Source organism: Lutjanus erythropterus, chromosome 23, assembly GCF_056507025.1.
Source record: "Lutjanus erythropterus isolate fLutEry1 chromosome 23, fLutEry1.hap2, whole genome shotgun sequence".
Taxonomy (NCBI): Eukaryota; Metazoa; Chordata; class Actinopteri; order Lutjaniformes; family Lutjanidae; genus Lutjanus; species Lutjanus erythropterus.
In genome coordinates, this window is record NC_139339.1 from 18,618,464 (window position 1) to 18,646,407 (window position 27,944).

Here is a 27,944-nt window from a genome sequence, read left to right on the forward strand (position 1 = left end):
CACACTCGATTCATAGCATTTTTTACTCATTCTGCAAAAATATTCTAAATATGATAGAAATATTATATGAAAATGAGTGTTTCTCTTCCTCGCTTCCTCTCGCTCTCATCTCGCCGTGCTCGTCCAAGCCAAACAAGCAGACAGCATGAGACTGTGTGTACGATTCCTGTGTGTTTGTGTGTGTTGCCGGACAGCAGGAGACAGAGCACTGGGTTCATGGGAATACATTGTGGGTGTGCGTGCGTGTGTGTTTAGTAACCACTCTCATGTTGAGCTCTGTTGAGACCGGAGGTAAGACACAGAGACTCATCGGAGATAATTGGAAACAGAAACACACACACAGACACGCATATATATGTACATACATATATATGTATAAAGACGAGGCCTCACCTTTGTATTCATGTACTCACACAAGCAAATATCCATGAATATTCACATCAAGACACATTAAGGCATGGGATGGTAATGGATTATTTGTAACAAGATTATGTAATTAGGATACAAAAAAGGTAACTGTATTCCATTACAGTTACACAAAAAATATGTAATCAGATTACAATTACATTTAGTAAAAATGGGGATTATTTAGCAGGATTACAATTTAAAAATACATATTAATGTTGGCTACACAGTCAAACTACTAACATTAGCTACATGGACCAACTGCTAATGTTAGCTACAGAGAGCAATCGCTGATGTTAGTTACACAGAACAGCCGCTAATGTGAGTTACGCAGACCAACCATTATCATTATCTACACAGACCAATTACTAACTTTAGCTAACCAGACCCTCTGCTAATGTTAGCTACACAGACCACCTGTCAGATCAACTAAGGTTAGCTATGTAGAAATCCAATTACAGCTAGCTAACCTATCAATACCACTACTAATGTCAGTTTACTTGAAGTGTTAGTGTTTTGTGTGAATAGTTACTTAACAAAGTACATTCAAATGTCCATAATTACCTTTATTAGTCTAAACATGAATTTGTGCATAACAAAAGAAAGAATATCTTAACAATGTATAAACCTACAACAAACATAAAGCTTTTTATTAGGCTAAAGAATTTAAATATATTTGGTACCAAGGTCCTCCAAAGTAATCAAGTTACAATATTTTAATATTGTGATACTTGAAGATATCACTGATTACACAGATAATTATAAATGGTATTGGAACATATTTTTAAAGAAACTTTCCCTGCCCTGCACAAATACACACTCTGTTACCTTGATCTAGAAACTAGCCTGCATTCCCTCTCTCTGACTCACACGCAGAGACAGACAGGGCTATTAAACAAAGACAGAGTAGTCTTTGTCTTTCAAGTACACAAAAGTATACTCCTACTGCATGTTGGCTCAGCTGTGTGTGTGTGTGTGTGTGTGTGTGTGTGTGTGTGTGTACATCTGCCCAGGCTGTCTGAAGTCTTCTCTAATGACATCCATCTAATCCACTAAAGAGGTTCAATCCAAAACAAGATATCCTCGTCTTTAAAACGGCCATGGCATTATCGTAGAAATCATTATGGGATGTTTGCAGAATCTCTTTGCCAGTTTAAAAGAACAGCCATTTTGGAGACTGCTCGTGGACTGTTTGCTGACTTCACTTCGAGTCAGAGAAGTGGTGAAACAATTAGTTGATTATGACTCTTACGATGTGGAGCTTTTTTCTTGTCACTGTATACAATTAAAAATTTAACCCCATTGACTTTGGACTGTTGTTGACACAATACAAGTAACCTTAAAATCACATTGGACTCCTCCTAAATCAAGTGGAATCAGTTTTGATATACTGCAGTACAACCTTCACAATCCTAACAACATATAGCGCAACAGGATGTTTGCTCCTGTTAAATTTCTGTTAGACATGAGCAATTTATTCTGCACAGTGCTGCAGGACTAATAGCCTTTTCACAGCCTATTTTCCACCATGCTGTAAAGACCTGCAAAGAGTAGACAAATTAGTCTGTTTTTACACATCATGTATGCTTTCTTCAACTCCATGTTGATGTGTTGAAGCACAGTGAACAAGAAACACACTGGCACGTGGCTGAAATGAAAATACTATGAGTAATCAACCACGCAAGCCCCACCTCCAAAGTTCCTGTACTTTTGGGAAGGTACTACGCCCCCAACCGGGGACTTTTTTGTGGGTAAAATAATATCTCCAGTTCCTCCAAAGGTTCCTAGTCCTTGAGGAAAGTTCCTGCGGTGGAACAGCAGCTCAAGTATTCACTTGTTGCTCAGTTACCATAGAGATAGCTTAGTTGTTGTCACATAACCGACACCATACTTAGAGTGGATGGTTGCACAGGAAAAAATGGGCAAACTCCATCTACTGAGGATGACTGTGAGATGCAGTTGAAAGCTGAGTAAAAAGCTAGTGGAACTTGAGTTGAGAATATTTTGTCCAATTACTGTTTTCAAGGTCAAGCATGAACTTTCGTAATCAACTTTTGAAACACGCAAATACCAAGCACATAATTTTAGAGAGGCTGTTACAGTAAGTTCTACAGTATTATGTGTTAGTTGCAGAAGTACATCTGAAGGAATATGGTTCTTTTGTTTTAGGCTCGTTCGGTTTGTTCTGCTGAGTCCTCAGAGTCCAAGGCTTTCATAACAGGCGCTGCGAGTGGACTGACGCACTTGTGGTCAGACCTGGCCTCTGAGTTTGTTTTGCTCTCATGGCACTGAGTCACGGCCCGACAAATTCCCTGGAAATATGTTTTTCTTAACTGACGTGCTCTGGTCTTAACTTTGGTTGAACCCACTCTCTGGATTTCCACCTGTTTTTTTCTTCTTCTTTTTTTCTACGTTGGCTGGTTTTGTTTCATGGAATTGGTCCGACTCTGCATGAAATGCCAGGAGCCTTTGGTATGTGCTGAAATCATCTCAGGTCTGTTTTTTTTTTTCTTTTTGTTCATGTTGGTGAGGCCCAGGCTGTCCAGTGGAAGTTTGACTGATTTGTGGTTCCTCTTCTGTGTTCTGCATTAAATTTTCTTTCTGTACATGAACCAGACGAGACTGTCTCATACATTGTTTGTGTTAATGCAACTCCTAGACAACACACTGAGATCAGAAAATAAGGAACATGTGTCCATCTGAGAGCTCTGATGGTCCGTCTGTTGGATAGTCCTCCAGTTTGTTCCAGACTGAAATGTTGGACAGGCTGCTGCAAAATTTTGTAAGATGTCCACAGTGCCCGTAGGATGATTCCCACTGACTTTGGAGAACCCCTAACTTTTCATCTCGCATCACCATGAGATCCATATTTGTGGTTTTTAGTGAAATATCTCCACAACCGTTGGATGGATTGCCCAACATTTGGCATAAACATGTTCCTGTCAGGATGAATCGCTATGAAAATGTGATCCTGTGACTTTTCCAGAGCTTCAACAATTAATCAATTAATGATTATCAATTGACAGTTAAATTAATTGCTAATTCTTTTGGTAATTGATTAATCATTTTGTTTCTTTAGTCATCTGTGAGAGTCAGTTGAATTTCTTTGGGTTGCGGACAAAACAAGACATTTTAGGATGTCACCTTGGGCTTTTGGAAACATTGATCAACATTTTTCACCATTTTCTGACATTTTATGGACCAAACAACTGATCGATTAATTAAGAAAATAATCATCAGATTAGTTGATAATGCAAGTAATCGTTAGTTGCAGCCCTACTTGTTTAGACAAATACAATTTTGACGTATCTTAAAAACTGAATTACGTTACTTGAACAAAGTTGGATATAACTTAAGTCAAACATCCGAATGTGTGTTTGCACAAAACCAAAGTTATTGAGTTTACTGTCAGAGAGGAGTAAAGAAACCAGAAAATATTCACATTTAAGAGGCTGAAATCTTCTTTTTTTCCTTAAAAAAATCACTCAAACCAATTAATTGATTATCAAAATAGTCAGTGATTAATGTAATAATCAATTGTTTGATCTTGGTATTTTTTTTTTGTCCATATTGTCGAGCCCTACTAACTAACACTTTCACTAATACCACTTCTACTTCTGATTTATCTAGTCCATAATATAAGAAGGGATGGAAAGAGAGAAGAAGAAGATAGATAGTTGGTTGAGCAGCCGTGTGGAGCTCAATATTTGGAGTCTTTGATGTTTTCCACTGTTTTGAATTTTTTTCAATTTTTTTTCAAATGATCCCTGAAAGCCTGTGTAAATATTCATCACCAGTCAGTTTCACAATCCAGCTCTTCAAAGTCCAAAAAGGAGCCCGAAATTTTCCAGGAAAGCAGCTGCATTCTTTAAAGAAGAGACAAAGAGGAGAAAGTGTACTTTGGCGCCGTGCTGCAGCGACTGTGTGCAGATGTGAGGGATGAAGAGTATGACCGTGAATAAGAAAAAGAGAGCAGAAATGCTCATTTTAAAACCCATAAATCCAGTCATAATGGTTGTTGTGATGTGTGTTAGTTTTTCACAGAGTATGGACCTGACTACTCGCTGGAGATAAGCCCGAGCTGTCGGCCAGACCGCAACGACACCAAACACCTGGACCAGGTCATCAGCACCATCAAAGGTGTGTGTGTGTGTGTGTGTGTTTGTGCTTGTGTGGATGCACAGGTGCGTCTGTTTGTGTGGGTGTGGAGGGTAAACAGGTGTGTGTGTGTGTGTGTGTGTTTTCATGAACCCTTGTTCACCTAAAGCCTTTTTGTCTCTGCGTGGCTCTTTTTATGTGTGGTTTCATGTGTCTGCTCTTGTTTCTATACATCACTGTGTGGGATGAAAGTATGACTTGTTCTTCTTTTCTCTTTTTTTCCCCCCTGTGGCTCTTAACATCCTTTTGTGTGTGTGAGAATATACCGCTGATCTCGCTCTTTTTACCCACAACCCCCCTTAATCAGAGCCTGGGACTTGATACATGTGGTATTTTCTCTCTTTTTTTTCGCATCTTTCACTTTCTATACGTCCCTTTTATACAAACGTTTGTATGTTAATCTGTGAGTGTGTGTAGCCGTGTGGTTAAGCCTGAAGCCGGGCCTTTGGTCTCTGCGATGACAGCCCACAGCACCCAGGAGAGATCCTCCAGCGAGGGGTGAAACGTAGGCGAAAAGTTGAGCGGCGGGAGAGTTGTTGCAAGGAGGTGAGGTCAGGAACAAGCGAGGAGCACGTCTACAAGTTGGAGTTCATTTTCCGAACATTATGCTTATATGGCCGGTTAGTTTCTGAGCGTCTGACTTCATAAATGCAGAAGGTCCGGTGTGTTGAAGTGTTAACCACAGACCAACAGGAAATCCTCCTTCCTTTCCGTTCCGTCAGTGAAATGTTATATTCGACCCAGCAGTTATTCATTCTGTATCCATGACTGATTGAATGAAAGGTGTTAAAACACTGCAGCTTATGATAAGAGGCTGAGAGGAAGGAAATATGTCTATAATTTGGTCACGTCACCATGTTCTATGTTGAAAAATGTCAGATCTCTATTTCATTTTATGCTAGGAACTAGCTGGGAAGAGTGAAAGATTGAGCATTGAGCATTGAGCAGTCAAACCACAAAAGTCAAAACTAGCTTTGTGTTAAAATCATCAAACAATGCAGCACCTTTTATCCTGAATTTAAGACAATTTTAGGTCTCCTGTTAGCTACGTTATAGTCAAAAGTCAGTGGACACCTGACCATCACATAACTGCATACGAGCGTCAGACTGTCCCATCACATCACAAGCTCTCTGGCCATACTGAATCTGGTTGAATATGTGTTCTGCGACACATCAAATGTGGTCAGACTGACTTAATCAGTAGTTTCATTATGTTGAGAATATAACGCAGCTGTCAGCCCACATGAGCGTCTGTCTCTGTCTCACTGCTACGACTCAGAGTCTGCATCACTCTCATCACAACAGCTGGAAAAGACACCTCTCACTCTGTTGGATCAGGGCTATACGCTTTAGTGATGTGTCGCTTAAAAAGTAGATTATTATTATCATGCAAACTGCAGATATTTTATTTATTTTATTTCCTCGCTGGAAACTTAGCATCCCACAACTTTTGGGGTTGAACAATACTTAAATAACCCTACAGTGCCACATCTCGGCATGACTTTCATACATTAGCAGTAGAACACACTTGTTCCAAGTCTGTTGTATTAAAACAGAGGGAGGCACGACCATGTGGCACAATTCAGCCACACTAAAATCTCTGACAGTACCATCACACAAAGAAGATGAGGAAAAAACTCTTACACATGCACGCATGCATGCATGGACTTCAAAAATGGATTTGTCGTTGAGAACTGATTCCAAATAAGAATCAATTCCAAAATACTGTATAATGATCTAGCTATCTGCCTGTGCATATAGACATGCGAGCTGCATGTTTTCCAGCATCCTAAGGCATTTGTCTTATCAAATGATGAGTCAAGCATTATTATCAGTTAACCTACCAACTGTGAGTCTTGTAACAATCAGCTCAATTTAGCTAATGTTTTTCTAGAAAATGCGTCACAAGGACGGGACACTTTCTATCATTACAGTAAAGTAGCCTAATGGTGCTTTTCCATTGTTAGTTTTGGCGGATCTGAGTCAAACCACGCTGCGCTGATTTGCATTTCCACCCGAGATCGCCCGTCTCTGGAGTGAGCCCTACCTGCCTCTAAGCGGACTGTGGTGACGTCTCGCTGACCACAGCTGACCCGTGACCACCCTCCCGTCTCCCCCTCAAACAAACTAGTGTCATGATGGTCGACTCATGTCTGTTCAGGAGAGCGGAGAGAAAGACATCTCTCTGTGTCTGTGACTGGATATTCAGCTCTCAGTTCTTTTGTAGCTTCTACTTCTAATCTCGTCTTCATCATCATCATCATTTCTATGGTTTTGAAGTTGAGCTTCTCTCCTGTGTTGTTGTTTGTACTCATGTATTTACTGTATTTTAGTGTTTCATGTTATCGCTGATGAAAACCCAACATTTACGGATTTTGCTGTTTATAAAAAGGCTTTTAAATAACAACATAATGGGGCACCGAATTTATATGAAATAATGTGTTTATCCACCATTTTTCAGACGCCCGACCCCCTAATATTGTGTTCAGTTAAAACCACCACCGTTGTCACATATCTAGCTAACAGTGGGTTAGCTCTTTATTTCAGCTTGAAACGTTTATCTGTGAGTCACACAACAGTGCAGTACAGGACACTGAAAGAATGGGAACTGAGAGTTATTTAGAACTGAAATCAATAAGAAGAATTGGTATCAGAATCATTATTATTATCATTATTAATTCACTGTGTTTGCAGAACAGCACCTGCATTGTGTAATAAGCCACACTGAAACAAGTAAGCCATCAAAGTGACAGTTGGAGGTGATATAAAGGTAGATTTTTGGCGTTGATGAAAGGCTGATAATCAAATGTGCATTTTCATCCGGTTCAGTTTGGACTGTTGCTTGAAAACCTTTTTTTTTCTGTGGAAACCTTCAGCTCAGTGTGAGTGGAAACTCAAAACGAAGGGAAAAATAAGTGTCTCAAGTTTGGTCGGCTTTAGAGTGGACATGGTCTCAATTAGCAGCTAAAACTTCATCCATTTAAACAGAACAGGTCATCTTACTGTAGCAAATGACAAAAAACCCCTGTTGGACGCAGCAGCGTTTTATCCAAACAGCATTAAGTTCTCCGTTCTGAAAAACTGCAGGTCACATCAAATCAGGAGAACAGGAGTTTATTTGCCGAAATTCAGTTGGTCTGTTGGCTCGCATTAAATCATCACAACCGGGGGGGTTGAAAGTATCGCTGGTTTCCAGTCATACGGCTTTTATTAGGGGCGACAGAGGGAATGAGTGGATGAACGGATGGACAGAGAGAATAAAAGGGAAGAGAAATGAAATGCAGACAAGCCAACGATGGAGAGAAACTGGTAAAATGTGTGTTTGGCCGCTGCGTCCCATCTGTCTCTCCAATCAGATTCCTTGTTCTCTTTCCTGCGTTTGCTCTGTCAAAGTTGATTTGGCTTTCAAGTTTTAAGTGTGTAAATTTACTGAATTTTTTAGTTATTGCCGGGATGTATTTGATTTTATAGCCTTTTTTTCTCAAAATATATTTTAATAAAATGTTATCTCGATACAGCTTCCAGGAGAGCTTGTTCGTGCCGTTTGACAAAGATGATCTCGTGTGGCTCTTCTGTGGAAGTCAGTGTGATGAAATAAAAAAGATCAAAGTAGAGATGGCTCAATACCACTTTTTCTTTTCCGATACAAATCGTGATACTACAACCTTCTGCCAATAATGATACTTATCCGGTATCAGCTTTTTCCCTTTCATAAACAACTTAATTATTAACAGGGTTTTCCTTGGATTTCCTTGGTGGCAAAGGCCCTGCACTTAAGTGGGAAAAATCACTGTTTCAGTTTTTGCTCAGCACGATGTAAAACAAAATCCAATAAAATGAGGTGCGTTCTATTTGTCCAGGGTAGCAGTACAATACAGTAGTGATTTGGAGCCGAAACTGCAATTATTCTCTATTCAAATAACTACTTAAAATAAATTACATATTAGCAAAAATGTGTGTGCAATTTACCAATATGTGCGAGACCAATTTAGTAACATCACCTTTGTTTCCCTGGTTAATATCACATTTGTGTGGCTGCAGTTATTGGTGTATGTAAGCAATACTGCTGCTTCCTTTTGGTTTTCACACAGAGCTTTTAGCATCGTATTTGATTAGTCACCACCATTCAAACCTTGGAGCTTTTGAGCCATCTCTAATGTTTTGTTAGCTAGCTGGCAAACAATATAATGTTTTACTTATTTATCCAGGTAGCAAACAGTGTAACGTTTTGTAACTTTTTAGCGAGCTAACAATGTAATGTTTTAAATTTTTTCGCTAGCTTGCAAACAGTGTAATGCTTGTTTGACGTTTGAGCTAGCTGACAAGTCGCTGCTGACGGATCCCACTCACGTTAAGCTACTGCTCATATGACACAGGCTCATCTGTGTGACTTGTTACACATCTGTCTTTAGGGCAGGTCGCTCGAAGTTTGGTTCATCATTTAAATGATAGTTTAGGCTAATTTATCATATCCAATTCTACTTTTTCTCCTCTGATATCCAATCCAGTGATTTTGACCAGTATCTGACAGTGAAGCGTCAGATTGACTCATTCCTACCTGTATGTCATTATAATCAGAAACTTCATAAAAAAATAATGACTCTCTGACTATTTGATGTTCTCTTCATTTCACCCTCTTATTCCCTGCATCCACCCCTTTTTTCTCCTTCTTCCATTGAGGTTTTGGACCTGGTTTCAACCCGTCATATCTGTTTTATGTCCTCTCTCATTCTTTCTCTCTTTTCTTTTATACATCTCTCTCTCCTCTACCAACTTCTGCTCTCCATCATGCCAGAAACTACTTTTTAACAAAATGAGTTCTGTCACAAAGCGCCTTACCACACAACAAGCAGACACCAAAAACCTCAAGGAGAAGTGACCGTATTATAATTTTAAATACTGGAGTAAATGTGCGTGTCTGTTTGTCTCTGTGTCTGATTAAAGAAAGGCCTACATGTCTGCTAACTTAACTAATGCACACACACGAACACAGAGTAAGGATTGGCTAGAACAGACACACACACACCTCTAGGCTAACATATCCACATGACATCATCGGGGTGGATAAGTGTTCCTCTGGTTTGGAAGTGCTGTGCTGCTTATAAACATTGGTTTCCCTGAGAAACTAGGCAGTGTGAGGTTGTATGTATGTTTTGGTGTGTGTGTGTGTGTGTGTGTGTGTGTGTGTGTGTGTGTGCACACCCACATCTGCTGTCTGCTGGCACAAACAGACTGTAAAGCTCTGAATCTTAAAGTAGTAATCCCCAAAGATCTTTTCTTTTTTCATTTTTGTTAAGCATGTGTTATGTCCCAAACCCATATGTTAAACTAACACTAAACACATAAATCAAGCACAGCAGGCAGTGAGTGAGAAAACACCATTTTGTACCAGCAGGAAATTATGTAAGACATGCATACAATTTTTGAATAGATGAAAAATGGAGCATTGACTTTGCTCCTCTTAGATCTTAGTAGCAGTGCAGAAAAAAGTACAGTGTGTCTTGAAAGTGGTGCCAATGAAAAGGCTTTGTTTATAGCTAAATGAATTTTACTGTTTAAAAACAAGGAAACAAGGACGGAAGTTCATCTCAAACTCAACAGACTTGTTAGGCTCAGCTCTGCTGACTTAGACTAAGCTGGACTTTGTCAACCTCATCAGTGGCTAATGTCCTTAGACTCAGCTGTGTGTGTTAAGCTGAATGATTATAGTAGCACACAAGCATGCTAACATTAGCAATAAGCTTGTCAGGCTCAGCTGTAGCTGTAAGACTTGAGTTTTACCTCATCAGCATTCTTCTGTATTTTCAGACAGAGCCTTAACCTTTATCACTCTATGCTAAATACCTAAATAAATAGCTGAATGCTTTGAACTGGCATTAACATTAGCCTTAATCTTATCAGATGTAGCTTTACATGGCAAGACATTTACTTTGTCAGCCTCAGCTGTACTTCCTCAGCTGTTCTTTGAGCTGAATGCTAACATTGATAAAATGACATGCTAATTTTAGAATTAAGGTTATCAGACTTGGTTTTACATTGTAATCTATGACTTTTACTTTGCCAGCCTCGGCTATACTATACTTAGGCTCAGCTGTTGCTGTAATTAGGCTCAGCTGAATGGTAATAATGGTACATTAACATTTGAATGTTTGCATTAAGCTTGTTAGATTTAGCTTTGCATTGTAAAATTTTTACTTTGCCAGCCACCACTGTAGTTAGGTTTAGCTTTGGTGCATTGGTGCATTAGCATACCAACTTTAGCATTAAGCTTATCAGACCTCACCTTAAATTGTAAGACTTTTATTTTGTCAGGCTCAACTGTACTTTGAGCAGAATGCTAATTTGCATACAAGCATTAGCATTCAGCTTATGAGATTTAGCTTCAGCCTTGGCTGTACTTAGGCTCAGCTTTGCTTTGAGCAGAATGCTAACGTTAGCACTCTTAATTTCTCTGTCTCTTTTATGTCTTTATTCTCTTTTACCTTCTCTTATATAAAAACAAAAGTTTGCCTGCTTACTTGCTATAAGTTGCATGCAAACATACCCACAATTTACATATTTTCATGTATATTAACAATCTTTGGGTGTTTGTTTGGCACGTACAAGTTGCATGTTTAAATGCTGAAGTCAACATGTTATAATGCTCATTATGTTAAGATGCTACTTTTAGCATGTTGCTCTTTTCCGTAACCTTTAGTATGTTATGGTACAGTAGTATCAGCAGTTTTAACAAGCTAACATCAGAGGTTTCTTGAGGCTGACAGGAAATTTATCATTTGTTTTGAAGGTATTCATCCAGTGGAAATGTGTGTTGGGCAGGAGTAAACGTTGACCTGCTGACTTGATGAAAGTCAGTTTTGTCAGTGTTATTACTAGTTTTTATAATGAGTTTTCAAGATGTTTAATTCTGGACCAAAGTGGAAACAACATTGTTAACATGGCTAAAAACTCATCTAAAAGCCTTTACTAAGTCAGTTCATGTTGCAAAAATAACAGCAGCCCAGTGTTTCTCTCACATAGTTATGTTGGCTTTTATTATTATCCCAATATAAACCGCCAAGATTTTCTCTTAGTGATTGTGGAACAATAAACACTGTGACAAGCATTAAAATAATTTAGAGAGAAATATAAAGCCAAATGTTCTTTTGTGTGTTCTCTAGTGTTTTCTATTTGGGGAATTACTCAGTCTTTCCTTTTGTTTCTCTCTCATTAAGGCTTGTTAAATGGGTGTATTAATTAAAATGTGATTTTTATTAGGTGGCTGTCAGAGGCAGCAGCAGCAGCTGTCTGACTGTGTATTCACAGTTCTGTTTACAAGACTCTGGTAGCGTGATTTCCCCAGGGGCTGCTTGTGTGTGTGTGTGTTCAGTTTCATCAGTGTGACGTTGGCGTGTAAGCGGCCATGCTTTCTGTGTGACTGCATCTTTTCTGTGTATAAGAGTATGTGTGCCAACATGGAATTATTAAAGCATCTTTACAACCTGCTGCTCTTCCTCATTAATTCTCCCCTGTGCTGACAAGATGCTTGTCATGTCACACGTGGTCAGAGATATGTACACATTAAACTCAAACAGGAGACACAGTGACAAAATACCACTTCAGAAACGCACATACACACACTGTATAATACCCACCCACAGATGCTGTGATAGATTCACGTTTCTAGGTAGTAAATATCAGAGCCCCCCGTGGCTGCTCGTCACTTTACCAGAATTTACCGTCTACATCTGGAAAGCAAAGAGAAGCAGGGGGTGGAGAGAGGGAGAGAACTGATGAGGGGCAAAAAGAGGAATGAAGAGTCTGCAACTACTCAATAGGTTATATCTTTTAGGCTGGTTTGCAGCACCAAGGATTAACTTTTAAACATGATTAAATACAGTTAAAGGTTTAACTTTTAAAAGTGGCTGCCTTTTTGAGATGGATTGAACAAAATAATAAAATACCTTTGAGCTAACTAGCAAACAGTGTAATGTTTTGTTTACTTTAGTGCTAGCTAGCAAACAATGTAACACGTTGTAAACTGTTTAGCTAGCTTGCAAACAGTGTAACACTTTAACATTGTAGCTGGCTAGCGAGGAATGTAATGTTTTAAATTTCAAGAGAGCTAGCTAACAATGTAATGTTTTAACTTTTTAGCATTTTGTCAACTTATTACAAAATAATGTTTAACTTCTCAGCTAGCTAGCAAACAGTGAAACATTTTGTTAATTTTTAGCTAGCTAACAAACAATAACATTGTTATAATATGGAGCATTTAACCATTTTTTTCCCTCTTTTATTTTTTATACTCTTTAAACCAGGTCCCAACAGCACTTTAAATGTATTTATTTGATTAAACTCTATCTAATTTTGGTTGACGTCAGTAAACTTACTACACAAAGATTAGTTTTTATTTGTGCGACAGACCGACAGAATTTTGAATCTTTATTTACCTATTTTAAACCCAGTTTTGCTAAACTCTGTTTAGAGCTAATCTCAGATTGAATTGATTTTTTGTCTTCTGAAACATAAAACAATAATTAAATCACTCATTATGAGTCTCAGAGCCCACGGTGATGTCTTCAGATTGCTTCAGGAAGACAGAGATGAGACAGAGAAAGAATTTAATACTAAATACCAAATGAAGCTTGTGATCAATTGTTTTTTTTTTTTCTATTAAGCCAATATCCTGTTAGTTGTCCTCCAGTCAGTGTTGCTGGGGGTCCACTTGTGACTTCTCTTCCTCTTTTCTAATACAGTTTCCTGCTTCCGGCACACGTTGTGATTTTTGGAGTGTTTTCCCCTTGTCACTGTTGAGAATTTTTGCGTTGTTTGCATCCATTTCCCCAGAAACTCAGTCAGCAACTATCTGTCCTGAGTTGCCTCATGTGGTCTTTAAAAGTCATGTATAAAGTGAGAAACCAGTATGACTCACTTGTAGTTATAACTGTCCTTGTCGTTTATAGTAGTCACTGCCTGAATTTGTGATGTGGCAGGGAAAGTCTCAGGCTAAATAAGAAAATGTTGTGCTGAGTTGACACTTTGGGCAGTCTCAACAAAAGACAAAAATCATAGGATTCACTGCACTCGTATTGTAGTGGAAAGTCCAGTGTTGGACCATGTTTTAACTAAAACGGCAATGGATTTAAAAGACAAGGGTCTGTATCAGTGTGGGAGAGATGAATATGATTAAGGAAGTTCAGAAGTTGAAGTACACAAGAGGCTAATTCTGCAGTTACCACAATGTTGGATCAGACAACATTGTTTGAGCAGCTCAGCTACTCTGAAAATTTGAAAGGATCTTTTTGTTAAGTACATCCACATATTTGTATTTATTTGGAAAACTACACACAAATAGGATTACAAAGTATGCTACACCAAGAGTTACTATTAAGAGTGCATTAAAACTATCAAAAACACAACAAAAAGTTAATGAATTAATACAAAAGTAAAAGATAAACAGGTGAAATAGCTAGTTTTAGACACTGCAAATGTTGCAGACTGCTGAAAGGAGGCATCAATAAATTGATAAATACCAAGACTTACAGGTAGAGCCTTCATTGGCCGATATATATCTATGTGAATTTTTTTCACGCTCCAGTTGACCAAACCGAGAGTTTGACCGTTTTCTCATACTTCTTAAATTTGGCTCCTGAGAAATAGCCTTCGTCTTGTCTCAGCCTGAGACTAATTTGAGCCCAATTTTTTATTGTCTCATTCCACTGATCTTAAATATGTCTTAAATAATCAGCTTATGAGATAAAATTGAGATCCAAAAGAAAATTGAGTCATCTTAAATGAGATCTTAAATTTGTCTCAGTGCTTCTCCTTGACGACCATATGGAGCAACAAGAATTTAATTTATTCTTGTTGCTCTTGAGACACCTGAGCTCAGCAGTGTGCTTTTGTTTTGCTCCTTTTTTCTCCTGAGGCAGGGTTTAGGACAAACAGATGAGACATCAGAAAGCTCAGAATGAGAATTTATTTATCATTTTTTGTCTCATAAGACAAAAAAAGATGATTATGAGTAAAAAAAAATTCCTTTCTGTGGTGTCCACAGGTCTCCATGTGTGTGTCTATTTGGGAGTATATTCAGGCCCCAACAGGCCTGTGGGTGTATGTTGGACAAAATAGGTCGGGGACCTCAAGAGTAATGAGTAATCCATGAGTTTGGAGGTTTATCAAATGCCAAAATACAACACAAAGCTTCTTAATGCTGAGGGGAAGGTTTTTACCGCTACGGAAAATGATCACAGCAGCTCATCCTGGCTCTTGTGGGGGAGGCTGTAAAATTACACCGTTCACGTTATGACTGGATGACTGTGTTGTGGCACAAGTTGACCTGGTGAATTTTTAGTCTGAGTGAAACCCTGTGTTTAGCCTCAAACAGGCTCGACCGGTAAACATTCTGGGTGCTGACATTTTAATCTGTTTGTATTCTGAGCCGCCACAGAGAGCGAGACACGGCGATCAGCATCCAGAGGACGGACATGTGGAAAATTTAAAAAACAGTGTAGTTTTTCCGACGGTGTTCTGCGATAAAGCTGCTGTTGTTGTTGTCACTGGAGACAGAACATGACAGGACTCCAGTGACAGCTCCAACAATGACCGACAAACAGGACATCCTCCCTCACTGCGTCAGTGCAACAGCTACATTTGTCAGAGCAATTACTCATCCAGCGTGTGTGTGTGTGTGTGTGTGTGTGTGTGTGTGTGTGTGTGTGTGTGTGTGTGTGTGTGTGTGTGTGTGTGTGTGTATGTGTGTATGTGTGTGTGTGTGTGTGCACAACATGTTTATTTTTCTCAATAAGGCAATTTAACATAACAATAGACAAACAAAGCAGCATTGTTTCCAGTGTAACATATAAAGTAAACTGCCGACTACACTTTATAATGCAGCTATTGTGTTAAAGTGTGTGTGTGTGTCAGACATGGAGGCCAATCTGTGCTCTCATGCAAATGAACTCCCTGTGCTGCTTAACGTTGTTATTTCCATATCGATTCCCATTTTGCATGCTTGTATTTCCTCGGGAGCAACGCGGCTTACCTCGGCCAGATGTTATTTTGCATTTTGTTGTTTTTGTGCTTGTGTGTCCATGTTTGTTTTGGTCTGTCCTGGTGTCTGATATGTTTATCCTCATTTTGTATCCCACTTAAAGGGGGTGTTTGGATTATATGAAGTGGGGTTGTGTGAGGTACTTATCCGTAGTCAGTGTATTACGTACAGTAGGTGGTGGTCTGCATGTACCCCTCAGGTTGGAGAAGCAGCAGGAGTACCTGGGTAGGAAGCTAAGCAATGTACTACTGTGGACAGCCTCCTAAAAAAATCAATGTCACTTTAAGTGTTTGCTATATTTAGAATATTTTCACTGCTTTACTTTGCCGTCAGACAGCTTTTTTTTCAGAGGAAACCTTTCTTATACAAGCCAAATACTGGTTTCTCCAAACCAACCAAACTCCATAAGCAAATCAGTCATTTTAGACTGGAGTTGCTGGTCTGTTTCTGCCTTGATCAGAAAGTTCGTTTGCGTTATTGTGTGACATTTAAAGCTGACATCACTTAGTTTGTAGGTTGGTAGTAGGGCTGCAACTGACATTTGTTTTCATAGTCAATTAATCGGCCGATTATTTTCTCGATCAATAGTTGTTTGCCTATAAAATGTCAGAAGATGGTGAAAAATGTTGATCAGTTTACTGAAAAAACAGAAAATATTCAAATTTAATAAGCTGGAATCAGAATTTTTCAATTATCAAAACAGTCACTACTCAATATTAATAACGATTAATAATCCATTTCTCAATTACTCATTGCAGGTTTAGTTTGTAAGTTGGTTGGTTGGGTGGTTGGTAGGTGTGCTCTTGTCCCACCAAATTCCAAATGTTGGACTAATGTAATATTGGGGGACAGTGAAGAGAAACTGTTAACGTTAAACCCTATTTGAAACCAACTAAATAATGAGAGTAGTCTGATTTTTTTTTTTTTTATTTTGCCTTTTGTGGAAGTTCGTACTGTAACATGAACTGTGGTATGGTTATATTATATAATATATTATATAACAATGGTTACTGTTAATCTATGTTTGTAGATGGAACCCAGTGTTACAATTTTTTATGTAATGCTGTGACCAACAAAGCACGGCAGGGAGTCAGAAAGCAATATAACAACTGAAGATGAGATATCAATACAATATCAATAAAACAATAAAAGCAATAAAATAAAAAGAGAAACAAAAATAAAAGCAATGAAGAAAAAAAATAAAAAAGTGGGTTTGAAGAAGGGATTGACTGAGGCCCCGTCTGAGGAGCGCAGGCTGCAAACTAACTCATATGGAGTCAACATTTCAAACCAACCAACTGTTTGAACAGAAGGAGGATTTCAGTCGACCAATATTTTCCTTGGTTGACTACAGAACACCAAAGTCAGTAGGACTGTGGTCGCACAATAACACAAACAGATTAACCAGTCGAGGTAGTGGTAGACCAGCAACTTCCACGTTCTGTTAGGTAAAATTACTGTGTCTGATTTAGTGATAGAGTGATATTTAGTTAACAGCATAGGCTAAACACAGCATACCCTTAAAATTTATATTTACATTTTGTTGCTGACCCTGTCCACAGATAGCTTAGCTTCCATGCTGGTACTCCTCTGTTTCTCCAAACTGGGGGCGTGTCGACCGAAATATACTGTAGGTAACACATTCATTAAGTACCTCATACAACCCACTTTCACATAATCCAAACCCTCCCTTTAATGTGATGAATCTGACCCTCTTTTCCTCCTCCTCCTCCTCTTCCTCCTCCTCCTCCCTTTGTGTGTGTGTGTGAATACATTTCTTTTCTTACATGTGTGTGTTCACCGCTCTCATTTCTGTCTCTTTCTCTTGTTTACAGGGAATTTAAAGAATGTGGTTTAGGAGTCAGCAGCCTTCTCCTCCTCCTCCTCACACGTACACACACACACACACACACTCCATGTTTCCAAACCAGGTCGACTCTCAGCGGCTTTAATGAAGACAATATGGAGCAGACCCCTTCGGCCCCGAGGCATGGAGCGAGCGAGGGAGGGATGAAGGCAGGAAAAAGAGAGGGTTTTGGAAAACATTAGCTGAGTGTTTCCAGGGGAAAACAGTTTAATAAGGGGAGGAGGAGGAGGGGGAGCGGTGATGTGGTCGCTGCACAATGTTCACTGTTTTTAATCCTTTTGTTTTTTTGGAAAAGGTATGTGTGCTTGTGTGAATGAGAAAGAGTTTGTGGTGAGTTCAGTGTGGGTATGTAATACAGATTTTTTTTACAGCCAGTGCACCCAGAGTTTTTGGTATCAAGGGATGCGTTTGTGTACATTTTAAACTAAACGAAATAACAGACTTGTCAGGTGTCCGGTTTCACGTTCACCCCGCTGCTGCTGTGATTTTAGCCCCCCGAGGACAGATAAGCACTAAAACAGACAAAAAGTGAAGGTTCCCCAAACGTCTCATTATGCTTGTAAAAACCCCCTGGGTTTATGAACAGGTCCGGAAAGTCCTGAAAAGTACATGAAAAATTACTTCTCCAAGTCTTGAGAAACTTGGAAGGTTTACAAATAAACATTTGGGAAAGTTTGGAAAACAGCCGACTACACATTTGCTCAGCCACATTGTTTCGACCCCTGGGCAAAATCTGCAAATTAAACATCTGGACAGAGTTTGGAATTTTAAATGGAAAATATGTAGAGAAAGTTAAAAAGTTTTTGTTTTCTTTTTCAAAGACAGACAATAACAAAGATTATAAGAACATTTAGGAGGTTTTAGATAAAAATAGCGGGTTTGAAAAGTAAAATCAATTCAGGTCAATAAACAAACATGGCTGCTGCTAAAAGACTGACAGATGCAGGATTTTATTAATAGAAGGATTGGAAATGTATCATTTACAAATATTTTAACAAGATCCTTGCCTCGACTGTGCACCCAACACGTTGCTCAAGATCAGGGCTGCAACTAACAATTGTTTTCATTATTGATTAATCTGCCAGTTATTTTCACTATTAATCGCTTAATCGTTTAGCACAGAGGTTTTCAAAGTGGGAGGTGGGCCTCCCAGAGGGGCTCAAACAGTTTCAGGGGAGGCTCAGTGACCAGAAGTGAAAAAATATTACATAGATTATCAAAAGGAGATCACACAGGATCATCTAAATGTGTGTGATTTGGTAAAGAGGTAGTTCAGAGATCCAGTAGTTTGGGGGAATTTTGTAGTTTTCCCAGTCAGAAACTAGCAAATGCCTTTGGACAAACCTTTTTTTTTGTATATTTGGTGGTCTGAAGTTTTGTCAAACAGTATTTGCATTGTTGTAGAGGAGGCCCACAGTCTCACACTTTGAAAACCCCTGGCTTAGTCTTTACAATGTCAAAAAACTGTAGAAAACGCTCATCGCAATTTTCCACAGCTGCAAAGTGACGTCTTTAAATTGCAAATTTCAAGTGGGTAATTGAATTTCTTTTTTTCTTTTTTTTTTCAAGATTATTTTTTGGGCTTTTTGCCTTTATTGAGATAGGACAGCAGAAGATGTGACAGGAAAGGGGCGCAGGTAATTGAATAATTTAACTAATCATTGCAGCTCTAGGCTGCAACTAATGATTATTTCCATTATCGATTAATCTGCCAGTTATTTTCACAATGAACTGATTAATCCTGTAGTTGGTAAAATGTTGAAAAAATTCTCAAAGCCCCAGAGAGACGTCTTCAAATGACTTCTTTTGTCTAAGCAACAGTCTGGAACTAACAGAAACAATTAATCAGTTATCAGAATAGTTGTCATCTAGTTGTCTTTTGATCAACTAATCAATTAAGTGACTAAATGTTGCAGCTCTATTCAAGATTTGGAGGTGTGTGCACTGCTATTGTTTTTGAGCTACAATGATTAGACAATTAAATTATTTACCAGCCATTTTGGTCATTCATTAATTGGTTTTAAGTAATAGAAATAATACATTTTAGTAATTTAAATAATTTAAGTAAGGTTAAAAAAGTAAAACTTTCCACATTAACGTATATATCGTTGGGTTGTGTGCAAAAAGAATTGTTTGAGGACATCATATTGAGTATTGTAAACATTTTATAGGCCAAACAACTAATCAGTTAATTGCAAAAATAATCACTACTTTTTACTTTATCTTTTGCAAGTCTTGAAATGTTTAAAGGTCGCTGAAAGTTGTTTGCCTCATTGTGCCACATCCACAACTACACAATCTAACACTGAAAACATCGATGGAAATCCTTAAGAATCTTTGGGAAAAAGTGTAAACACAGAAAATGTAAAAAATTTCTGAACACATTCTGCAATATAAACCGTTCATCTGTTAAAAAATAAACGCATCAACTCCTCGGTTAGTTGCCTGTAAAGAACCAGTGTGTGGGATTTAGTGTCATCTTGCAGCGATTACAACCAACTCGCTTCACTCCCCTCTTCTGAGCGTCTAAGCTACAGTGGCCACAAAACTACCAAAAAAAAGTCCACATCTAGAGTCAGTGTTTGGTTTGTCCATTCTGGGCCACTGTAGAAACATGGTGCAACATGGTGGCCTCCTGGGAAGAAGACCCACACCCTCTGTGCAGATATAAACATCTCATTCTGAGATCACAAAGACACAGCGATTCTTATTTGCAGGTGGTTGTTCACTGATGAAAACATTTTTAAAAATCCCAGTTGCAGTCTTCGTGTGGGTCGTTAAAATGCCGAAACAATTCTAAAAGCAGATGCAAAGTGCATCTGATTATTTCCAGGTCAGTAGAAGTTTGGAAAACAGAAAAATCTGGTTTGATCCCCCCAGCTGTAGAGTTTGTGATGTGGCACATTAGTCACATTGCACAGCTTTAATTGCTGCACATCAAACTGAACAGAGAGCAGATTCTTTAGATCCTCCAGTGCAGCTGAGACATGTGGGGCTTTGACACAAGTGGAAAACATAAATGTTTGAAAAATGAATTGGAGCCATTTTTCGGATTGCTCTAATAATCAGACAGATTGGTTTAATCAGTCCCAGTGTTTGGAACCATATTACGTAATTGCTGAAGTTCATTTTTGACCATATAAATAATACAGCTTTCAGCAGCATGCTGGCAATTTCCCCAGCCTCAAACTCCACCTTTCTTACCTCTTCAAGATGTGGCTGAAAGCTCCAGAAAGTGGACATTTAATTTAAAAAACAAACAAACAAAAAAAAACCTACATAATTGACCCTTCCTAAGTCCCACCTCCTTTCACTTTGTACTCCAATAACAGTTGAGCTCACTTAGTACCTGAGTCGAATTTCTCCTTTCCTGTTTCCTGTACTTGGATATGCTATGTGTTAGGCTCATTTTTTAGGAAAAGAAAACAAACACTGAAGAGGGTGAAAAGATGTAGCAGTGGGACCTGTAAAAGTGACATATAATCATATCATTTTTAAGTTACGCTAATATTAGCAAAGCACTAGCTAACTAGCTAGCTATACATTAGTCATTAACTTGCTAGTTACATCTGATAGCTAATTTCAGAAAAATGCTAGCTCCCTAATGCTACCTAGCAAGCTAGCTAATGTACATGACTCATTAGCTAGTTAGTTAGCTAGGATTTTGCAAGGAAACAGGAAAGAAGAAAATTGCATGAGGCAGGTTTGCTCAAATGTTATTGGAGCACCAAGTGAAAAGGGGGTGGGATTAAAATCCATCACTGGTTACTTTTGAAGAACTGTTAATACTTCTTTTAATTTTTGTCGTTTTATTTTTATTTTTCTTGAAGAAAACTAAAAGAAAATCCTGCCTTGCATCTTTAACAAGCTGTTAATAGAAAGAGTTTTCTCCAAATCACTGTATATTTACTGTACGTGACAACATTTTTCACAAAACTGTAAACTCACTGTCCTTTCACTAAAATCTTCATATTCACTGCAGATAAACATAAAATCTTGTGCAAGAATGTTTTAGCACAAAAAACTTCATCCGTCAGATTGTTTTAGAATTGAAAAGGAAGTTGTTTAAACTGTTTTACTTTTCATGTTTTATGCTGTTTTTTTTGTTTTTTTTAACTGTTTCCGTGTTTTGATGTACATACCACGGGCGTTTGTTGAAATAAAAGACAGGAGAGCATGTTGTTGTCATGTGTCTGAGCGTCGTTTTAAGCTGTGATTTATGCAGTGTGGGCTGGTTAATAGAGGCTTTAATGGAGAGCGTTTGAAAGAGGAACCACAAATGTCGGCCAGTTTCCTTTAGAAGTGATGTTCCCTAAATTAATGGCCTGGAAATTCACACCAAATGTAGGAGTCACCAGTCAGAGCTGGCATGTGCTGAACAGAAGTGAGCTGTTCAGTGTGTGTGTGTGTGCGTGTGTGAGGATTCCCTGTGATCTTTATGAACACTGCTGCGGTCACCTCAGCGGTTTGAGCCCAACGTAGCCGAAGCAAATGAAACTCATTACACCGTTTACGAGTTCGGAAAAGGAGAGACGATTGAAATTCTATCTCGTAAACTCCGAGCAGGAGGGTGAAGTGGGGGGGGGTTTACACAATACTGGGCATGGGGCTGTAAACATGAGAGACGTGAGAGACTTGTGTGTGTTTATGTAGTTTTCTTTGCTCCGTGGAGTCAAATTAGAAAACTCGGGGGGCCCAGAGAGTTTTCAGGGCACTGCTGGAATTCATGGATTGCATCTTCACAAAAAGGCAAAAGAGATTGTTTTGCATTGTGACCTGTACAATCTTAATATAGTGGGAAACTGTCTTTTGGTTGTTTACAGTTGGAAATGTAACCAAGCAAAACTGAAAAAGCGTAATACCAAAAAAATACCAAAAATATTTTAAAGCGATGGATCTCTTGTGTTTATTCTAATACCAAAACTTTCCCATGTCATCAGATTTGCCAAACACCTCAGAATCTTTACTGGCCAACTATGTGAACACATACAAGGAATCTGACTCTGTTTTTTCTTCACTCTCAGTTACACACAGTGCAAGAACAATTTATAGCTGAAAAAGAAAATGCTGAACAAAGATTGGCAAACATTTGACCATAATGTACATCCAAATTATAAACAGATATAAAACTCATAAAATGTGACATCTGTAACTGCATTAAATTCTCCAATCTACCATAGTTTGTCACCTCGTAACGATGAATCTTAAGCCATATTTCCACTGCAGGAACTAGGAACCACTGCAGGGACTAGGGTCTAAATTACCTTCCAAGGGCAATGTTTTAATTGCAAAAAGTCTCTGCTCATACTTGTACTTCTCCAAAAGTTCAGGAACTTTGGTGTGTAAAAACAGCTGTTGCTTTTTCATAGATTGCCGAACTAATGCTGAGTTTCCAACGCAGGAACTTTCCCTAGGAACCAAGAACTTATTGTGTTTCCATTGTGGGGACACTTTCCAGAAGTACAAGACTTCTGTTGATGGAGTTTGCAGCACTAAATATTTAGTTAATAAAAGCGAATAAAAGCAGTTGTCGCTTTTTCATACACCAGTGGACTAATTTGCCTAATCTTCACAGGTCTTTAGACCACGATGGAAGTGCAGACAACAATAGACTGAATTAACGTTTTAGTTCCTTGAAAAATAGTTCATGAAACTAAAAGTTCTGTGTACTTTGGGTGGAAACATGGCTGAATTTGTTTAATCTTAGTGGGGCTTTGGACCATAATGGAAGCGCAGACAACAGTGTACTCAAGGAACCATGAAAAGTATTTCCTGGGACCAAAATTTCCTAGTACTTTGGGTGGAAATGCAGCTCAGTTTTCCTAATCTCGGCGTGCCTTTACAACTAAGTGGAAGCGCAGACAACAATGGGCTGAATGAAACTTTTATTTCCTTGGAACGGAATTTCCTAAGACTAAAAGTTCTGGTTACTTTGAGTGGAAATGCTGATCAATTTTCCTAATCTTCACAGATCTTTAGACCATGGTGGAAACACAGACAACACTCGACTGAAAGAACCTTTTAGTTCCTGGAAAGGAAGTTCCAGGGACTAAATTTTTTGGGTAAATTGGATGGAAACAGCTTCATTTGCCTAATCTTCACAGAGCTGAAGGGAAGAAAAGTTCCAGGTACTTTGGGTAGAAACGTGGCTTTAATGGTTTTGTCTTCTGTTATACATCCAAAAAATGACAGAAGTAGTCGTGTGAAGATCAACAAAAGAGAGCTGAGAGACAAGTTAAGCTCTGGAGTAAAGTAGTTGGAATTGTTGAATTGGCTGTTTTGGAAATCCACAAAAATCCTATCACAATTTTGACACCGAAGGAGCATTTTAGACACTGTTAGATCATTTGATACCACTTTGTTTGAAACATACTGAGTGATTTAGCGTGTTTTACTGAACCAAGAAGGCAAAAGTTGAACTTACCACTTTTCCAGGAGTTTAGAGCAAATATTTTGGGGAAAATGCTAATGATAAACCAAACACGACAGTCAAATTAATGTCTCTAAAAAGCTTTATTATGTCTTTGGTATTTGATTCTAATTATTTGTTTCATTCCTGTCTAATGGGTCAGATATGACACAAATGTTAATGCATCAGAGAAAAGTTTATCATCGGATGACGTTCTGGGAACAACTGCTCCCAGTCAGGATGTATGTTACATAACTTTTGTCCACTTGCAACCCCTTTTTGCATGGAATTTAAATGACTTAAAGACAAGATTATGGAGATTTTCTGTCACTTTAAAATCCCACATAAACCAGCTGAGTGATGCAACGTATCCTGTAAAGGAAAAATGATGTTCCACAGTACGGTGAAGACGGAGGATCTCTTCCAGCACTGAGCGGTAATTTGTTTTTGGCTCAAGTTGTCTTCCTCTAGACGCATGCAGATTTATTTTTTCCAATATGAAAATGGGAAACTGTTGGAATCTCTGGAGTAAGGTTTTGGACTTTAGCTTTGCTCAATCAAAGGGTGATAAGTTGTCAAGTCTTGTATTGGATGTATCTGGGACTCTGGTGCTAATTTTGTTATCCCATATTAGTTTCATTAAACCTCTTTATAAGTGTTTAAAAAGTGCTTTGTTCTTTTGCTGTGAAGTCCAAGTTGACCATAAAGGCTGGGTTGCACCCACAAAATTAAATTTTTAACCTGATTAAATCGCTGTTTGACTTCAAATTGTGTTACACCAAACTTTAAAACTATCTTAAACTTTAGAATGATTAAATCTCTGTTTAGTTTTTAATCTAAACCCGGATTCAATTTAATTCTGTTGCACTAAAACTGTAAACTCCAATTTAAAATGTGATCTAGTATTAACTTTAAACTTACACTTCAGGAGGTTTAACTTTTGGCTGCTTTTTTGAGATGGACTGTGCAAAATAATCATTCTTGAAGATAGTTTAGGGACAGACTTAACCCATTTGAGTTTCATGATGTGTCTCTTCTTCCTTTCACTCCAGTTGATCTGTTAAAAGAGGCAGCAAGCTGCTTGCAGGCAATCTCTTTTTTCCTTACTGTGCTGTGGTTCATGTTTTTTTAATTGTTTGGTCATATTGTTCGATTAATTTAGCCATCACGTTTTTCTCAGATGAGGACAACTTAGTCTAATTAACTTTTTTGCTAGCTAGCTAAAAAGTTAAGTTTTAAGTTTTTAGTTAACTGGTAAACAGTGTGATGTTTTGTTAACTTTTTTGCAAGCTAGCAAACAATATAACATTAACTTCTTGCAGGTTAGCAAATAATGTAACGTTTTGTTTACTTTTTAGCTAGCTAGCAAACAGTGTAACATGTCAGCATTTTAGCTAGCTAGCAACTTTTTGTTACTTTAAGCAAGCAAACAATGTAATATTTTAACTTTTTAGCTAGTTATCAAACGATGTAACGTTTTGCTAACTTTTTAACTAGCTAGCAAATAATGCAACATTTTAACTTTTTAGCTAGCGAACAATGCAGTGTGTTGTTAACTTTTTGGCTAGTTATCAAAACATGCAATGTTTTGTTCAACTTTAGCTAGCTAGCAAACAATACAGTGTTTTAAGGAGTACAGGGGAGCCATAGGTTAACAGTTTGGGATTACTAGACAGGGATTAGCTTTTAACTGTGCAACAGTGCTATGCTTAACTTAAAATCTGTATAAATATATTTCGAACCAAATTCTGCTGATCTCTGATTTGACCTAGCCTCAGATTAAATTCATCTTTGTTGGGGCAATCCAGTCTGCAGGTGATATAATTTCAGAAAAGTGGACCATAAACTGACAGTAGGCCTCTGCATGCACACTATACTGTCAGTGTCAATGATGATATTCTATAAATATTGCAAGAAGAGTTGGTGTCACCCAGCCAAAGTGTTCCACAGTGACAAATGTCACAGCTGCAGTGGAAAAACTGGTTTCATTGTGATCTACGGGGTCTTGTGTATTAGACTCCTTTCCATTCCTGTTTGTATTGAACACACCTTTACCACTCCATAACAAAAAACTTTTCCAACGACTTTTATGCAAATCAGCCCCGGGGCCCCTTCACCACTCAGCCAGTGCTTTGAATAGAGTATCATCTGACCCTCGCTGTTGATTACTTTAGATAAACCAAAGGCTTGTCCTTCCTCTTCCTCTGTTTTTCTGTCTGGTAAAGAGTTTCCCAGTTGCCTTAAACATTTGCATAAGGCTTGTAAAGCCTGCTTAAATTTGGGGAATTTTCCAGAACGCTCCAGCTTGTATCTTGCATGTGAAAAAAAAAAAAGAACTTGTCTCCAGAATATTGGAAAGTCCAAGCAGTTTTTTCACTTTTTCATCCAACTTTGGAACAAAAGTCGGGCTCCTTTGCTGGCAGTTTGACCAACATGCTATAATTATTTGTCCGCTAAGATGGAAATCACAAACGGTTTGTTTGATTTGCATAACGTCTCCCCCCAGGGGGAACAAAGCGGCGGGGGCCTCCGTTCTATACGTCCCGCGCCTCATCAACATGTGAAGTGTCTACGGTCAATGGCGGAGGGGATTTACTCGCACAATAAAGACAGATGCCACCTTTTATCTGCTTAACGGAAGAGAGGCCGAGCGCGTGGCACTTGACCACGCCGACGCATGTTGTTGGCGCGTAATGACGTCCTTGTTCAGCAGACTATTCAGATGAATGGTGACGAGTGGTGAATGGACTTGTTCTTTTTTGGCAGGACGTGGGGGAGGGACAGTCGAGTTCTTTTTTTAGGATGAATTGGTGGAGGTTCCCCCAACGACACTTTGGGTGATTTTTCCTTTTTACCCAAACAGCCTTTGTCCGTCCCTTATGAATAAAATAGGCTAAATCGACCCAGAGGAGAGGAGAGAGTCTGGTTCTCAGTCTGAGCTGCTCCTGGTGACCAAACTTTTAAACATTTAAACAGTCCAACAGGCCGATCCTGTGACCACAGACAGGCAGTGATCTGATAACCTGCGGAAGAACATTTCTACCAGTGTGGTCCTGTAATGAACACCTTTTCTCAAAATAATGACATCATTTTTCAAAAAAATGTTAGCATTTCAAAATAATGAGTTAGTGACTCAAAATAATGACTTAGTATTAATTAAAAAATAATGAGATAGTTTCTCAAAATAATGTGTTAGTATCATATAAATAATGATTAGTTTTCTTAAAATAGTGACTAGGATAATATCTCATTATTTCAAGATACCTACTCATGTTGAGAAAGTTTCTTATTATAATGACTTACTCTTTTTTTTTAATCACAGAAGAAATGGTTCTCCACTGAAACCTGATGTTTAGCAGTTAGTATCTATTAAATGAGATTTTTCCTCCAGTCATACTGGAACAGGGTGATCTAATATGTAAAATGAATAAAAAATAAGATTAATTGCCATAAATGTATATTGATTTGTCACAGAAGGAAAGAAAAGAGATGATGTTTGGAAACGTGTAAGTAAAATACACAAAGTAAATGAGTAGGAAAAGTTTTGAATTTGCATCATTTTTGTCTTCTTATACTCTGACATACTTCATTTGACTGTTTTTCATGATATTCATTTAATTTTTTTTTATTGTTTTGTCTTTTGGATCGTGTCTTCCCGTAAAAATAACTTTTATTCTGTTCTGTGTTTTGTGTTTAATTTATCAAGCCTGTTATGACAGAATAAGATCTTGCCAAACCCAAGTTTTGTGACCAATTACACCAAATAAAAGTACAATAAAATAGAAACTATATATATAACCAGAGGACATTTTAATGATGGTAATAAAGAGTTTTAAGTGATGTGATGAGTTTAGAGACAATACTCTAATTCAAGCAAGGGTCAGTGATATTAATGGTCAAGGATATTTTGTCTTTGTGACTCATCAGCTTTTTCTGATGTGTCACTTTTTATTTAAAGGGTGGTAAAATATAAGACATTTATAATTATGAGATATAAGTGGTACATGATCTGTGATCAAACATGGCAACCTGCCATAATGAATCATTCAGTCCATATTCATCAGAGTCTA

At 38.2% G+C, this 27,944-nt stretch overlaps 1 protein-coding gene across 1 annotated transcript in view; it reads left to right on the forward strand.

Annotated features, from left to right (window-relative positions):
• Positions 1-18,244, forward strand: part of hdac8 (histone deacetylase 8) — a 39,501-nt gene extending 21,257 nt beyond the window's left edge. The window contains exons 10-11 of the mRNA XM_084712642.1: positions 4,440-4,545; positions 17,434-18,244. Of these exons, the coding sequence (XP_084568768.1) occupies positions 4,440-4,545; positions 17,434-17,456 (129 nt within the window). The 3' untranslated portion in view covers positions 17,457-18,244. The remainder of the gene's footprint in view (positions 1-4,439; positions 4,546-17,433) is intronic.
• The last annotated feature ends 9,700 nt before the right edge of the window (positions 18,245-27,944 follow it).